General features: G+C 17.7%; 1 protein-coding gene across 1 annotated transcript; it reads left to right on the top strand.

Annotated features, from left to right (window-relative positions):
* The first annotated feature begins 429 nt into the window (after positions 1 to 429).
* Positions 430 to 13360, top strand: LOC122720302 (putative defense protein 3). Its single transcript, XM_043946917.1, has 3 exons — positions 430 to 667; positions 5224 to 5431; positions 13019 to 13360. The coding sequence occupies exons 1-3, from the start codon at positions 445 to 447 to the stop codon at positions 13080 to 13082; spliced, it is 495 nt and encodes a 164-aa protein (XP_043802852.1). The 5' UTR covers positions 430 to 444; the 3' UTR covers positions 13083 to 13360.
* The last annotated feature ends 4434 nt before the right edge of the window (positions 13361 to 17794 follow it).

Raw genomic sequence — 17794 nt, 5'->3', positions numbered from 1 at the left:
TATTTTAAATTTTATGTTTTCTTTTTATTAATTTAAATTAAGTAAGTGCTTTTTGTTAATTGTTTATATTAATTTTATTTATTTTAATCTAAAAAAAATTAAATTTTAAATCTCTTTTATTTTAAAATAATAAATATATTTGAAATTAATTTTGATTTCTTTGATTAATTTTAATTATATTTGTTAATATTTTATTATTTTAATGAAAAAAATTTTATTTTTTACAATTAAAATAAGATCTAATTTTTTTCATATAAATTCATTTTTAGATATATTTATATGAATGATTTTGAATCGATAAAGTCAAATTTTATATTATGTTTTTGAAAAATTTAGATAAATATTTCTATTAAGTCTGAAAGTTTATATTTTTTAAAGCTCATCATTAGGATTAAATTGATTTTTTTTAATAACAGGTCAGGAAAATAAGAAGAAATAAATAATATGAGTTTGATTATGAGGAACCTGGCATTCAGTATGCTAATTGTGGTTTCTTCGGCATTCTTCGTGAATAGTTTTCCGGATGGAGCACCAGTGGATACATGTGTGAAGCCATCAAAAGCCAACGAGCCGAATCATGGTCAAGCAAGGTCACAACCTGTGCAAACGAGCCCTTACACATTCATTGCTTCATCATCGCAATATGGTCCTGGATCTCAAATAACTGGTATGTTGTCTTTTTTTTTAGTACTGATATTTTACGATTTTTTTTTGTTAAATATTGGAACAAATATGATTTCATTTCATTTATAAACTATTTTACTTTATATATAAGATAATTTTACTGCCTAATATTTGATAAAAAATAATATTTAATGAATGCATTAATTGTAATTGATTTGATATAAATATTAATATAAATATTTTAATATGATATAAAAATTAAGCACTAATTATGTAATAAAATTAAATTGTGAAAAGAAATTTATAAAGAAACTTTTAAAAACTTATAAATAATTTATAATTATTTTAAATTTAAAATAAATAAACAAATTATTTAAATAAATAAATAAATAATTTTAATTTTAAATTTAAAATTATTATAGAAATTCTTTATAAGTTTTTTAAATTTTAATATTAATATTAATTAAAATATTAATTATATATATAATAAAATATTAATATTATTTATAAATATAATTATTATATTTTTAAAATTTTGATTGATGAAATTGAAAAAATTTTTTACATCCTCATATTGACAGTTATATTTTTTGTTTTACGTTCTATATACATTTACTTTTACAAATTATATTCAATACTTCTTTCAATTCTCAAACATTTTTTAATTTTAATTATCGAAGGAATATTTATTATTGTCAATAAACAAAAAAAGATTAAATTAATTTTTTTAAAAAGCTTTATTCAAAAAGGAAAGAATTATATTTTTTAAAAAAAAATTAAATTCTTTAAAAAAAATTTCTTCGAAAAGGATAAAAAAAGACGATTGTTAGATATTTCTTCACAAAGAATATATCTTTTTATATATCTTATTTCAAAATTAGCAATCAATAAATAAGACAAAACAACATAAAATTAATTTTGAGACGAAAAAAAAGAATTTCTTTTCCTTGAGATTATAATAATTTTTAAAAAGAAATAATTCTTATATTCTTTCATAAAAAAAGTACTTTAAAAAATATAAAAAAATATTTCATAGAAAAGATATCTCATTTTTTGTCTCGAAATTAATAGCAGTCATTAATAAATAAAAAAAGAATAAAATGATATTCCCTTTATAATAACGAAAAAATTAATATTAATATTAAATAATTAATATTAATATTAATAATTAAATAATATATAATATAATATAATATATAATAATATATAATAATAATAAATATAATATATAATATATATAATATATAATATAATATATAATATAATATATAATATATAATAATATAATAATTGTTTATATTAAATAATTAATACAAACAAAAAAATTAATTAAATCAATAAATATTATAATATTAATATAAAATATTATAATAAATATTAATATTCTATAATATTTGTTACAATAAATTAAAAATTAAAATTAAGTCATTTTTTTTATACTGATTATGATATATAATCAAAATAAAAAATTATATTTTTCTATAAAAAGAGAATATATATTATTTAAAAAAAAAAAGAAAAAAAACATAATTGAATATTTCGTCATGAAAGACGAAATATTTCTTTCCATTATATTTTGTATCTATTATATTTCAAAATTATGTCTCAAAATTAGCAGTAAAATAAAAATAACAGAACAAAACCAGTATGGAACAATTGATCCAATTAACGTGGATACTGCATAACTCCGAAATTCTAAACGTTAACAATTGTGTATTCTGCGGTTCGTGGCCCATTTTTACATATTCAATCATTGGAATAATAGCAAAAATCATCTAGGAAAAAGAAATTCTGTATAAATTTCATTGAATTGAAATTATGTGCCTAAAATTTTTATTATTTATCACTTGCCATGTATTAAAACATTTAAATCAAACTCTTGATAAATATACTTGAGTTTTAATATTCAAGTGAAAATTTGCTCCATGTTTCCACCACATGTGAAATATCATTTTCACAATCCAATCTTTAAATTTTTGAGAAATTTAAATTTTTGATTGAGAATTTTCCTTCATTTAAAGAAATGAATTTGGATTAAAAATCGTATGATGAATTGTAAACATAATATTTTTGTATATTGTATAATACAATAATAATAATTGAAGATGAGTTTTGTTCTTATTCATGAATTTTCAAATTAACTTTTCGAAATTCAAAACATATTAAATTCAATAATATATAGTATATAATATAGTATATAATATACTATAATATACTATAATATAACTATAATATAATATAACTATAATAACAATTCTATAAAGGTAGAATATATGTACAGATAAAAATATATACAAATAAAAATAAAAATAGATAGAGTATCTGTATTGAAATTTGAATAAATAATTTATAATAATCTATTTTTTTTTCTTAGCTAAAAATTTTTGATACATTGATTTTGAAAGTAATTTTGTATATATAGAGAAACAATGTACTTTATAATCACGTAGCTCAATAAATGGGGTGGATTAAGATTTGTGAAGTTCTCAATTGTATTTCTCATTCTATTATATATATACTATATACTTAATGCGTTTGCTCGAAAAAAAAAATATATGTTACCTATCCTAACTCTAGCTATTGCCTAAAGGATGCATTTTCTAGTGAAATGTAAGTAATTTGCCTATATGTTCATATATTTAAAAAAGCTTCAATTATTCATAAAAGTTTTCTTGCACTATTTTATAAGGAAGTTCTATTATATTATTAATTATATTATAAAATATTATAAAATATTATAAATTATTTAATTATATTATAAAATATAATAATTAATGCTTAATAAATTAATTTTTTACTTATTATATATCATCATCAAAATTACAAAATGTAATTTTTAATTTATATAATTAGAGTTATGTTCGGATAATAGAAAAAGATTAGAATTCAGACAAGAGATTAGAATTCAGACATATAAAATTCATATTCAATATTACATTGTATTTAATATTATTTATTTTTCATTTTTTTTAATTTAATAATTTAAAAATTATTTTTAATAAAATATTTTTATAGTATTTATTATTTCTTTAATATTATTTTCTATATTATTTAAATTTGGTAATTCTAAATAAAATAAGAATAATTTTAAGATTGTAAAAAAAAAAAGCATTAAACTTGATTATTAAATAGTGAAGAGAGATTTATTGTTTAATTTATTTAATCAAACGTTAATGAAAATATATTCATTGAATTAAATATTTAACGTTATTTTCTAGCAAAAGATAAAATAGAAGGAAAAAGAATAAAACAAAACAAAAAGATGATACAAATATAGTTCGCAGAGTATCGACCTTCCCTTTTATCATGAAACTCAAGGCGATTGACCTATGACTAAACTGGTCCTTTTCCAATGCCTTGAAACATTGGACAATAGTGAAGCTGGAATGAAATAGAATGGTGTGAGGGAAACGTGAACGAACCTCAAGGTTTATATCCTGTTTATGTTCTCGAAGAAAATGAGCTTTGAACTATTGGAAGTTATTCACGCTTTTTTTTATAATCTTAGACAATCTTATCAAAGTTATTTTGTGACTTTTTTTTATTTAAACGTTAATTATATACATTAAAATTAAATGAAATAAAATTGTAATTTTTAATTTTTTTTTTTTATTCATTATTCTCAATTTACTAAATTACTTAATTATAATTTATATAATAAATAAATTTATATAATTTAAATTTATATAATTATTAACTGTTTATATATTTATAATACAAAAATGTATAAAATATAATATGTAGAATATACAATAGAATACATACATAATATGCGAAAACATTTAAAATTTCTAAAGTAGGATATTCAAATTATAATATTTATTAACCACTACTTTATAAATAGAAATAATTTATTTAAATTTCATTTCATTAATTACATTCAAAAAATGAATTTGCATAAATATTTGTAATTTAGTCTATACAAAATAGATAAATACGAAATAAATCTTCAAGATTTATTCTTCAAGATTTTCTTTCTCAAAATTTCATATAAGCCTAAAAAAATTATTAAATTATAAATTACAAGTAAATCAAAATCTTTTTAAAATTTTTAAATTTTAAAAAAAGAAATTGTATTCATTTCATTTTCTTTTTTTAATAATTATAAATTATTAATGAACATATAAGAAAAATTTATATTACAAATTTCTCTAACATCTAAAAAAAAAAAGAATTTAAAAAATAAACTATAAGGTTGAAAATCATTATGATAAAAAATTTAATTATATTAATATAATTTAATTACATGTTTTTATAAGTTATCCATTATTTTAAGTATTTTGATGTGTTAAATAAAATTTAAAATTAATATAATATTATAATCGGAGAATATAAAAATATGCAAAGCAAATTGTTTTATCTTTTTACATATAAATTTATTATATAAATACTAAATAATTTTTAATATTCTATATTAAATTATAGAAAAATCCACAGATAAAATTCTATCTTTATCTAAAAAACTACATTCTCCAATTTTCATATCAACAATCTACAATTCTTTTTTACTAGGTTTATTTCCACATCACATTAAAAGACAATTTCAATCAAGCTATTCTTTGAGATTGAGATTTTCAGTGTGAAACGAATATTTTTCAGTAACTATCAGCGGCTCGTCGTTCAAGGGATTCTTCTTGCAAGCACGTGACCCTGATACAGATAGTTGGATCGGTTCTTGGGCGCAAACCGATAACACGAACACTCATCCCGAATGTAGTGCTGTGACACATGCCGATCCTTATGTGAAACAACATGCTACACTTATCTGGAATGCACCGCCGAACGCGCGTGGACGTGTGTACTTTACGTGAGTGCCAATTTTATTTTTTTCGAGAATATAAAATACAGTAACATGTATTGAATTTAACATTTTGATGTAATTTTAAAAAGAAAATAATTCGTTCATGATTTTCAAAATCGTGAAAAATTATATTCTTGTTGGAAAATTTCTAGCAACACAATAATATACGAAATTAAAAATAACTATAACTTTTAAGATTTAAAATGCTATATCCAATTATTTTATTTTATACATATCCAATATTTTATTTTTTTTTCATTGTATTTATAATATACAAAAATTTAAATTAATTTCTTTTTTCATATTATATCAATTTAATATTTTTATATGTTTTATAGGAATTTTTTTACATTTCAAAAATTTAATAATAATTTTAAATTTCAATATTTTAATAATTTTCATATTGTGTTTTTTTTTCAAGAATAATAATTTCATAATTTTTTGTATTTTGATCTTTTTCTCTATGTTTTGTATATTCTATATTCTATATTCTTTTATATTTTATATATATTTATAATATTTTTTTTCTATATTTCTTAAATATTTGTATTTAGAATATTCTGCAATTTTTTAAATTTGGAATCTTAAAAAAAAATTTTTACTTTTATTATATTAAATTTTATTTTATTTTATTTTATTTTATTATTTTAAATTTTATTTATATTAAAATGTTGTGTTACAAGTCATTAAAAAAAGCTTTTTTTTAAATGAATCGTTTATTAAACAATAATATTAAAAAATAATTATTTAAAATTTTTTGAGAATTTCATTGATCATTGAAATATTAACATATTTTGGAATAGAAAATATAAACATTTTTTATTTCAAAGCCAATTCTATCAAAATCTAAAATTTTTGATAATAGATTATTAACATATTATTGGATTTCAGAACAGAATATATAAATATTTTTAATTTAACAATTAAGAAAAAATCTTAAATAGCAGAATAAGTAAGTAGTTAAAATCATTTTATGACGATTAATTCAATATTATTATGATTTATAAATAAAATTTAAACATATATAATCTCAAAATTTATTTAATTTCTAAAAAATTTCATAACTAGATATGTTTCAATTTATTAATTCAATTTTCAGATATTTGTTATAAACGAGTTATATAAATTTATACGTAATTGGTACGTAATTTGATAAAAGAAATAAATTTTTTTCCATAGAATATAAATCTACTTCTAAAGTTGTGCTACTCTTATCGTAAACGAGATGATATCATTTGTTGCGCTCGAAATGAGAAAGAATATAATCTGTTATAAAATAATTACAAAATAATACGATCATTTGTGAGTTCAAATTTTATGGTTTTTGAATGTTTCTTCATTTACTTAAAAACTTTATCATAGAAATTTAATGAAATTATTTATTATTATATATTATTTTTGTTTATTCTGTTTTTTTATTATTATAATAAAAATCTACATTTATATCATCTATAATGAGAAGAATTATTATGAATACAATAATTATGGATTGTTTTTGATTCAATATTATAAAATCAGTATCATTAAAAATTATCAAATATAAAATTTCATTTTATTATCAGAAGTATGATATTAATGATAAAATTTTAGAAAATAATTTATGAGTACGTCACGATAATATTACTTATATGATAGTAAAATATATATATGATATTTTTTATAAATGAGAATAGTGAAATACTTTATAAAAGATTGAAATTATCAAAAAAATGTTTTAACAAAAGACATATGATACAATTTATTTTTTTTAAGTAAAGATTTTAAGAATTTCATTTTTTTAAAATGATAATGTTATATTAAATATTATATTAATTGATTTATCTGATAGCACCTTATAAAAAAATTAATTGCATTTTCAGATTGCTAGAAAAGTATTAGATTTAGGAGATATTTTGATTAAAATATTGCGTTAAAATTCGGAGATTGGGAAGATAATAATCGTGATTAGCTCTAATTCAATTAACTTTACAGACTTTATAGACATATATATGCACAGATTTCTCTTATTGGTGAATAGTTATTACATTTATTACTGTTTAATGTGTTTTATTTAATTAGTACAATAAAAGAAATATATGTATTGTAAAAATATATTGTATTTTTATATATTTATAGATTTTATACTTCAAATTCATTCTTTTATAGATCAAATTAATTTTTTCGCAAATTAAGAAAGAGAGAGAAATCGTAAATCAAAAAAAAAAATAGAAAAAGAACAGTATTTTTTTCTTTGTATACAGCATTTAAAATAAAATTGGGGAAATTCTATTTTTTATTAAATATTTTTATTAAATGGTTTTAATAATCTGGTTTTGGTTATGTTATCATTATTCAGTTATACATCTAATTTATCAGTTATACATTTAATTTACTTACAATTTTTACAATTTATAAGAAAAAGTAATTTCCTGTAAACATCTGATTTGAAGTAAATTTAATTTGCAAAAATGTGAATTTGATCTGTAAAATGAATGATGAATTTGAAATCCAAATCCTATTTGTAAAGTTTTTTTTGTTAGTTTTTATTAGTTTTTCTCTTTTTTTTTAATTTTTTTTTATTAGTTTTTCTCTTAGTTTTTGAATTCATAGCATGGAATCATAATTAAGTTGTAATATTTCCTAAACCAATAGTTTTTCGATATAAATAATATTTTTTTATAGGGATAATATCCAGATTAATTAATTAAATCCAAATTGTATTCGTATTTCATTCAAAAAAAGTGAAGTTGATCTTCTTTAAAAATCTTCTCTAGTATTTGATTTATAAAAAAATAAATTACATTATATAATATCTTTTAATCAAACAATTTTTGTTAAAATTATTTTAAATTTCTCTTATGAAATATTTTTCTCAATTAAAAAGAATATCCTATATTCATATATAGATAGTATGAAATAATTAAAACATATTATTTCAATCTTGAATTATGAATTATTCTTTAACTAAAAGAAATCCTCAATATTTATTAAATATTTTTTTTACAATTTTACAATAGATAAATGATTTTCAATTAAATTGGTATTAATATAAAAATAAGATAATTCATTTCTAACAGAAATTATACAAAATATAAAAATATTAAGGAAATAAATCATAAATTAATAAATAAATCATTAAATCTAATCATTAAATTCAAATTCAACAATTTAATTAAAAAATTAATGGTTATATATATAATTATATATATACGAGAGAATTATGATTGTAGAAAAACAATAAGAAACAAATTGGAATAACAATTATGCTCCTGTGTAATAATATCTTTATTATATAAATAGACTATATCTATTATGTATACATTATTATATAGTCTTTATTTTTTGAAAAATTTAATATAATTAAAGTATTCATTTATTCAGTATTTTTTTCAAGTATTTAGTTATTAGAAAATTGAATTTTAATTAAATTTTTTTTAAATTATTGAATTTATATAATAGTGTTTTTCATTGAACAGTATCACTTTAATTCACTTCGATTATCAAATTTCAATTATATATAAATTTCTAAATATTATAAATGATTAATTTTTATCTATTTAATATCTATAATTGCATTAATATAATATAATATATTGCATTAATATAATATAATATAATCCATAGATTTTAAATATTATTAATTTACTTTAATAATCTTTATTAGTTTCGTAAATTTTATATTCTAAAAACTTCAATAATATTTTTTTCAATATATAAAATATAAATATTTTAATAAAACATTTTCAAATAATTGATTGAAGAGATTAAAACATAAATATAAAAATTGATATAAAAATATCAGTTTAGCAAAAATTAGAATGCATATTTAAATTATAATTTAATAAATAAACTGAAATTTTTATATACTGGTTTTTATGTTTATGTTAAATTTCGAAAAAATCGATTCTTTAAAATTGTCTCATGAATATATTAATATTTTGCATTTATAATTATTTTTGGAAATTAATAATTTTTTTTTATATTTTAAATTTAATTTTTGAATTTATATAGTTGATCAATGTTTTTTAATGTTTTTCATTTAGATTGTAATAAATATCAGGATATATTAATTCTATATTTATTATATTAAATATTGTGATATATTTAAAAAATTTTTTTTTCTTTATAAATAATGAATCATTCTAACAATAATTTATAAATAATGTTTCATTGAATGAGGAACAAACACTGGAGAGATGTTTTAAACTTTCGGATCTGACTAATTAATTTCAGTAGCGGGATTTCATTTGTTAAGAAACATATAATCTACTATTTTCTCTAGTTTAAATAGACAAATTCTTATTATTTTTTAATTTTCAACGGAAATTTACCAATATAGAAAAAAATATTTCTAAGAATAATGTCTTAAGTGTAAAAGAAAGATTATTTAATTTTTTTTTAATTAAAAAATATATATATCAAATTATCATTAAATATCATTTAGTACTCATTTTCGCTAAAACTTATATTCGTTGAATTCTGAAAAAGATCTGTTATATTAATTTTATTAAATTATAGCTATTTGGTTTTCATTTTTTCCGAAAAAAAGCACATTCATTAAATTTTTATGATATCTTATTCATTTTTGCCAAAATTATATTTGCTGAATTCTAATAAAAAAAATTTTTTATACAATATGGTTCAATTAAGATCCTCTTTTTAAATTTTTACGGTGTAAAAAATATTTCTTATACATAATATAAATAATATTAAAGAACAAAAATTCGACAATAATATTTGTTTTCATTGATGTCATTATTATTTTATAATGTAATACTTTCTTGCATCAAATTATGTATTTTTTTTATTAGATCTTGTTAATTAGAAAATACGTATAATAACATGATTTTAAAATAATTTTGATTTTCAAAAATTGAAATTTTATGTACAATTTAAATTTATTAAGATCAAGATATGATTAAGATGTGATAATAGAGAGTCAATATATAAATATATACAAACATGTAATATTGACAATTCTTGATAACTTAATATTCTAATCATCTTCACTTTGTCAGTTTATGTGAAGTTTATGTGAAGTTCATAATGAATTACTCAATATAAGAAAAAGTTGTTATAGTGTTAATTTATAGTAAAAGTAGTAAGTGTTCAATTTATACAATAATAATATGTATAAATATGATCAATAATTTTCGTGAAATTGATAATGTGAAAAATTGAATGAAAAGCCGAAAGAAATAGAAGAAATATTTTAAATAAAGTTAATGAAAATCCATATGTAAATCTAAAATAATTTAAACTTGAAAAAAGTATTTTCAAAACAAACATAATTAAAACAATGAAAGATTTTACTCCTAGCATTTTTTTAAGATTTGCATAGATTTTTATAAATCCATTTTTTTCATTGGATTTGCAATAATACGAAAATGAAGAATCATTTTTTAAAAAAATTCTATTTACTGACGAAATCATGAATTTAAAATTAATTAAGATAAACAAAGAATAGATAAAGTGCGTAAATGTTTAATATGGCATTTTGAATAATCAAATAATTGATTTATATTTCATAAACATTATTTTAAACAGAGAAAAATATTCAACATTTTTATAAAATAAGCTATAAATATTTATATATATGATGTATATTAAATATTTGTTATGAATTCAGTATGACAATTGTTTGATTTTAATTCATTATTTAATTTATTAAATTTCAATTATTCATTCTTTAAATCCCTCAAAAATATATATTCAAATAATCATTATTAATTCATTAATTAATTGGCAAATTTTAAAAAAATATTTTTTTCATATTCAATTTATTCTTAATTAATAATAATAATATATAATATAATTAATATAAAATAATAATATATATATTAATATAATATATAATATATATTATATTAATAATAATATTCTATATTATTAAATTATTCCTCAAAAAAGATACATTGAACAAATAATAATTATTATTTCATTTTTTTTAATTCATCTGAAAAATTATATTTATTAAAAAAAAATTAAAAATTACAATTTTGATTTTTTTATCCAATTCATTAAGAAAATTGAATAAAAATTGAGTAAATCAAAAGAATATACGAAGATCTCATAAAGAAATAATATAATAAAATTAATTGTATGTCGCTGGTCAGTGGAAATAATCGTTCCTGCAATTCATTTTTCGTGCGATTACTCACGAATACGCATGTACATGATAGGCTTGCTAATAAACCATCGAATTTCAGGGAATACATGAAAGATAGTGAACGAATCGTTTATACTTATTGCTATCCCTCATTCGAAATAACACATTGAATAGTTTTGCTGTACACTTTCCTTTTTTAGTCTTTTCATACATTCGAAGGAAAAAACTTTTCAAATATGGTAGTTAAGTTGTTTTATTTCTTTTCTCCATAAATAAAAAAAATGAAAAAATGTTTGTACGATAAAGTTTAAAAAATTGATATTTATTTAAGGGATTTTTCTTTTTTTAAAAAATTTTTTTAGATCTTTAAATTTCATTCAATTTTAAATTTGTATGTTTAAGTTGTTTAAAAATTATTTTTAAAATATTGAAATAATTTTAATTTTAATTATTGAAGCATTTCATTAATGATATTAATGATTTTTGTTCATCTTTATATCTCTTTAAGATTTTCAGTTTTTATCTCATGAGATTTATATTTCTTTCAATTTTCTATTAATTCTATAATTATTATTGTTATTAAATTATGAAACTGCTTATATATGATTGCTTTATAAAAAATTTCATTTACAATCTTTGATATATTTTGAAAATCATAGAAGAGAAATATAATAAATAAAATTATATAATAATAAAATTCGTTTAATTTTAATTCCAATGTGATGAAAAGGAATATTTATAAAATATTATCAAAAGAGATATAAGCTTTTAAAAATAAGTGATACATATTTATAACGAATTATAAAAAATCAAAATTTATGTTAAAATTAATGATAAATAATATTTTTGAAATTTATGAAAGGATGATAAAATCCTTTTTAATTCTAAAAATTTTAAGTAAAAACAAACTTCAAATTATTAAATTTTTAAACCCATAAAAAAAATTAATTTATTATATTTTTTCCTCTTGTTTTTATTTTTATATTTATTAAAACTAAAACATGAAAAGAAATGCAATAATGAATATATAGTTTATTGGATTATGTATTCCTTTTTCGAGTTTCAATGAACATAATACGCAATTTGATATTTTATAATGGAATTATATTGCAATATGATATATATCGCGATATTTTACGAATTAAACATTAAATCATGTTGCAAACAAAACATAGTATAATATTTTATAAATTAAGTATTCACATTATAAAATATATTAAAAAACATTGAATATATTTTTATTTATTTATCTATTTTATCTATTTTAAAATAGATTGTAAAATTAAAAAATATAATATTTTTTTTTATTATACATTTATTATTTTATTAGATTTTTAAATTTCATTCATTATTATTTAATTATTTTATTACATTTTTAATAATTTAATTAATGTTAAAAGAGAACTATGTTTGCAGAAAATTAATTATTATTAAGTACTTGAATTATATTTATTATAGAATTTCTAATTCAAAAACTTTGATTTGATTTATTTTTTTGATTGCAGAGGCACTATTTTGAAAGAATATGCGAAATATTGGTCCAATTTGGTTGCTACAACGAAGAATTGAGTTCCCATATTCGCATTCATTACATACATACATAACAACAACAATTTTGGTTTCAAGAAAGTATGTATCGTGATTCACGAATGGATGAAAGGAAGTTGCAACGCGTCGATGAAAACTCTCGAGAATATCGCAAAATGAAAACGTATATATACTTTGTATTATCTTACATATTGATTTATTTTTTTATAAGAAGATTTTTATAAGACGATTTTAAATACACAAAAGTTACAACTTGATATATATGTATATATAATTTTTCTTTTTTTCATATGACATTCAACATTCGTTTTTCATGAAATATTAATGATGCTGTTTCTGGTCATAGCAGTGAGTTTTTTTTTTACTTAATCTATAGAAGCTACTTTCTAATTTTATTTGTAAACCGGTCACATTTTATAAATTGTGTTATTAAACAAAGTCCTTGATTTGTTAGAAACAGTTGCATAATTTAAATTAAAAATTCTACTTTTTATGTATGAATCAAAACTTATTGAAAAATGTTTTATTTTAATATTCGAAGAAATATTTTTATTATATTTGAAAAAAGATTTGCTTAAAAATCTTTATAAACTTTTCTTATTGTTGATAGAATAACTTCAATGTTATATATTTCGGCAAAATAAAAAATCTTATGATAATAAATCAAATTTGATTTTAGAAAATTTTATTGTAGAAAAAAAATAATATTATTATTAAATATAATAATTATATATAATATAATTAAATTATTATATATAATATATGATATAATATTTGGTAAAAATATTTAAAAAAAATTATTTTTTTTTTAAATACTTTCATAAATATAACAAAAATTAATATTTTTTATTTATTTGAATTTTAAATTTTATATTTTTAAATATTATAGATAATTTTTATAACTAGATTTAGATTCAATACATGAAAATAGAAGAAATTTTTCCATTCTCGAATAATAATAAAACTTTGATTTGATTTATTACTACTTACCTGTGTTATTATTTTCTCCCAATTATTTTCTACATAATGATTTAAATTTGTAAATTAAAATATAATTACGACCGTCTTTTATATTATTAAGTACGAGATATTTTACATGTAAATGCATGTAAAAATTTTAAGATATTATATTGCACGGTATGCTATTATTTTATCGTAGAAATGTATTGATTAGTTTATCGTAGAACACGTAATATAATTAATTATAACTTTCCATAGTCAAACTAGATCATTATATCCAAGTAATTTTTTTTATTATAGTGATTTTTAAAAGTTTTTATTTTTTCTGGATTTTTTAAAATATTCTGAAAAAATTTGGAATATCTTATGAATGTCTTTAACTCAAATTATTTGGAACTTTTTTCAGGAATCATAAAAAATTTAATATAATATAATATAATATAATATAATTTTAATATATTATATTAAAATAATAATAATATAATTTTAACAAAATTTAAAATTTAATATTGATTTATTTAATGTAATATAAATATATAATATAAATCAATGTTAGATAATAATTTCATTCATCAAATCCTTAAACTTTTCAAGATAACAAAAAACTCAGTTTAAATTTTAATAAATGATCTTATAATAAAGATATTACGTACATGATTTTTCATTGTTGCAAAAATATATAGTATAAGGTTCATCGAAATTACCATCTTCCTTTAACGAGTTTTAAAATTCATCACAGGAGTAAAGAAAAATATCATTAGAATTCCTTGATACATTATTTCTTGATCTCTTGCAACAGCTCATTCATCAAGCAAAGCTTCTAGATTTTTAAATCTTTAAGTTATCCTAACAAATGATTACGTTATGCGAGGAACTTTAGAAAAGTGATTTGCAATAAATTCACTTTTCCAAGGCTTGATAGCAAATTTATGCAACATTCTTTCCTAGAGGAATTCACTTAACATAATCTATTTTAACATCTAATGGAAAAAGATTTTGTTTATTCGCGAGGAAACATTAGAAATGATTAAAAATTTTAATTAATATTCCAATGATAATAGCAATATTGAATTTAGATAAATATAATATTATATATATATAATTATATATATATAATTAGGTATATATTTTTATTAAACAAAAAATCTTATCCAATTTATGAATAAAATGAAATGAAAAGAAAATGAAAGTAATATTAAAATGTTAATAATATATTTGTCTTTAATTAAGTATATTAATATATTTTTTTCAAGTTTTAATATTAAAATTATAATAATTGATATACAATATTCATGTAAAATCTTACAACTTAGAATTACAGTTTTGATTGAAATAAAATTATATGCAAATTTTATAATTTTAAAATGGTTTTATACATATATGATTATTGTTAATTACCGAAGTTATTAAATTTTAATTAATAATAATTAGCAATACAAATGTATTTATATACAATAATTAGATTATTACTTTGAAATATTTGACTATTTATTATTTATAATTTTAATCATTAATTATTCTAACATGATTATTCTTATTAATTATTAATTATTCTTTAAATTCTAAAAATCTTTTAGAGTTTCTAAGTAAAAATCTTTAGTTATTTCAATTTCATTATAATTTTGAAAGAAAAATTATACAAAATTATATAAAATGAAAAAAAATTATACAAAATTTAATTCAGATAAGTTTTCTTTTTGTTTAAATTTTATTATAAAAAAAAAAATATAAATTAATCTTATATGAACATATATCTGATCTAATTAGTAACGAATGATTAATAATAAATTTCAATTTCTACTAAATTTATTTAAATTTTAATTTTTTTTTTAAATATTTTACTAGATTTTTATGAGGAAATTTCTCATATAAAAATTATTTGTCAAAATGAATAATGGAAATTCAATGCACAGAAAATACGATAAATTGTCATTTACAAAACTTTTTATATCTGTCAAAAGTTGAATAGAGAAAAATCCTATAAATTCTCGAATAGATGTGAACGTAGATGGCAACTAACGCGTCACGTTTAATGTATCGGAAGGGAATTCTCGTTCTGATGTTTAAGGAGCCGCGATTACCGGCCACATGCTGAGACACGTAAACTGATACAGAAACAGAAACGATTGCCACACGTATCCAAAGAGGGTTTTGTCGTTTTCTTCGCCGGATGCCGTTAATGGAACCAAGCACGCCTTAGCAAAAGGATCGTGAGATATGTAGTTACGTAAGTTAGTTGCTTGGTAAAAGTGGGTCGTCTTTGTAAGGGAGGCTTGATAACTTTCAAACGGATCTCTCAATAGACTTCATGATTTTAAATAGTTTTGGATTCGAATCGATTTTGAACTATTGGATAATATAATGGAGAACTATTTGATGGATTTAAATGAAATTAATTTTCAAGAAACAAATGCAAAATTTATTTTATAATTGATATTGAGTTATATTTTTCAAAATTTTGAATTATCGATTTTTTTTGTAATTGAATATGGGAATAATTTTAAAATATTTAATTTTTGGTAGGATAAGATTTATTTTTGTTATTGATATTGAGTTGTATTTGAAAAATTTAAAATTTATATAATGAATATAATGATAATAATATAATGATAATTTCTTTAATTATTATAGTTTTTTCTCTTAGTTATTGTAGTTTTTTGATAGTATAGAAATTGTTTTATGAAATTTTTAGCAGTATTCCTTAATTTTTTTGAGTTAATTTTTATGATGACATTATAATTGTTAAAATGAAAATTTTTAACTTTTAAAAATTAATAATAAAAATTAAAAATTAATTAATAAAATATTTTGATACTACACTTGATATAATTATAACTTATTATTTATTTAAGAATGAAAAGATATAGAAATTAAATATGAAAATATTTATAATCTAAATATATTATCTATAATCTTAAAATATATTTTAAGCAATAAAAATTTCTTATTAATTAATTTGTTATTGATCACATATCTCAATGTTACTTAAATATATTAAAAATATTAAATATTTTTACCTCTGTATATATATATATATATATGCGTACATTCGTATTCAATGCGTACATGCGTATTCAAAGAATTTTCAAAATTCATTTTTTTGAAAACGAAGCCTTAAATGAAAAATCGTTTCAATATTTTTAATTTATTTTTTGATAAAGAATTCATTTATATTATATTATATTCATTATATTATGTGATTCAATATGTATATTGAGAATTATTTAAAAATATATATTTTTACAAAAATAAGACATTGCCTAAAAAATATCATATTTCATATAAATCATGTAATAGAAATGATATAAAAAATGATAAGAAAAAATTTAAAAAAAAGTCAATATTTATATTTCAAAAGTCAAACTTTAAAAATTATTTTAATTACTTAATACAATACTAAAATAATATTTATTATTAAATATTTACAATAATATATTATTACAATAATATATTAACAATAATATATTTATAATAATATTTATTATTAAAAAAATTACATTTTTTGTAAATTCCCATGATTAATATAAAATTAATTATATATTATATATATAGTATTTAATACAATCTATGATTTCAAATATAAAATCTCAATGTTGTTAATATTCGTTCATGATTGAAAATAACTATAATCCATTATTTATGGACTGTTTTAAAGATTATTTCATACATATTTTTAGTTTAAGTTCAATCAGCTGCATCCAACCTCTATTAATTTTTGTATAAACTTTGACAGAAACAAGTTAAATTATGCAGTTTCCATAAAAATTGAGATT

This window comes from Apis laboriosa, unplaced genomic scaffold (genome assembly GCF_014066325.1).
Source record: "Apis laboriosa isolate Shangri-la unplaced genomic scaffold, ASM1406632v1 scaffold125_cov141, whole genome shotgun sequence".
In the NCBI taxonomy this organism is placed as follows: domain Eukaryota; kingdom Metazoa; phylum Arthropoda; class Insecta; order Hymenoptera; family Apidae; genus Apis; species Apis laboriosa.
The sequence above is the reverse complement of the archived record's forward strand: the minus strand, read 5'-3'. Positions and strand labels throughout refer to the sequence as shown.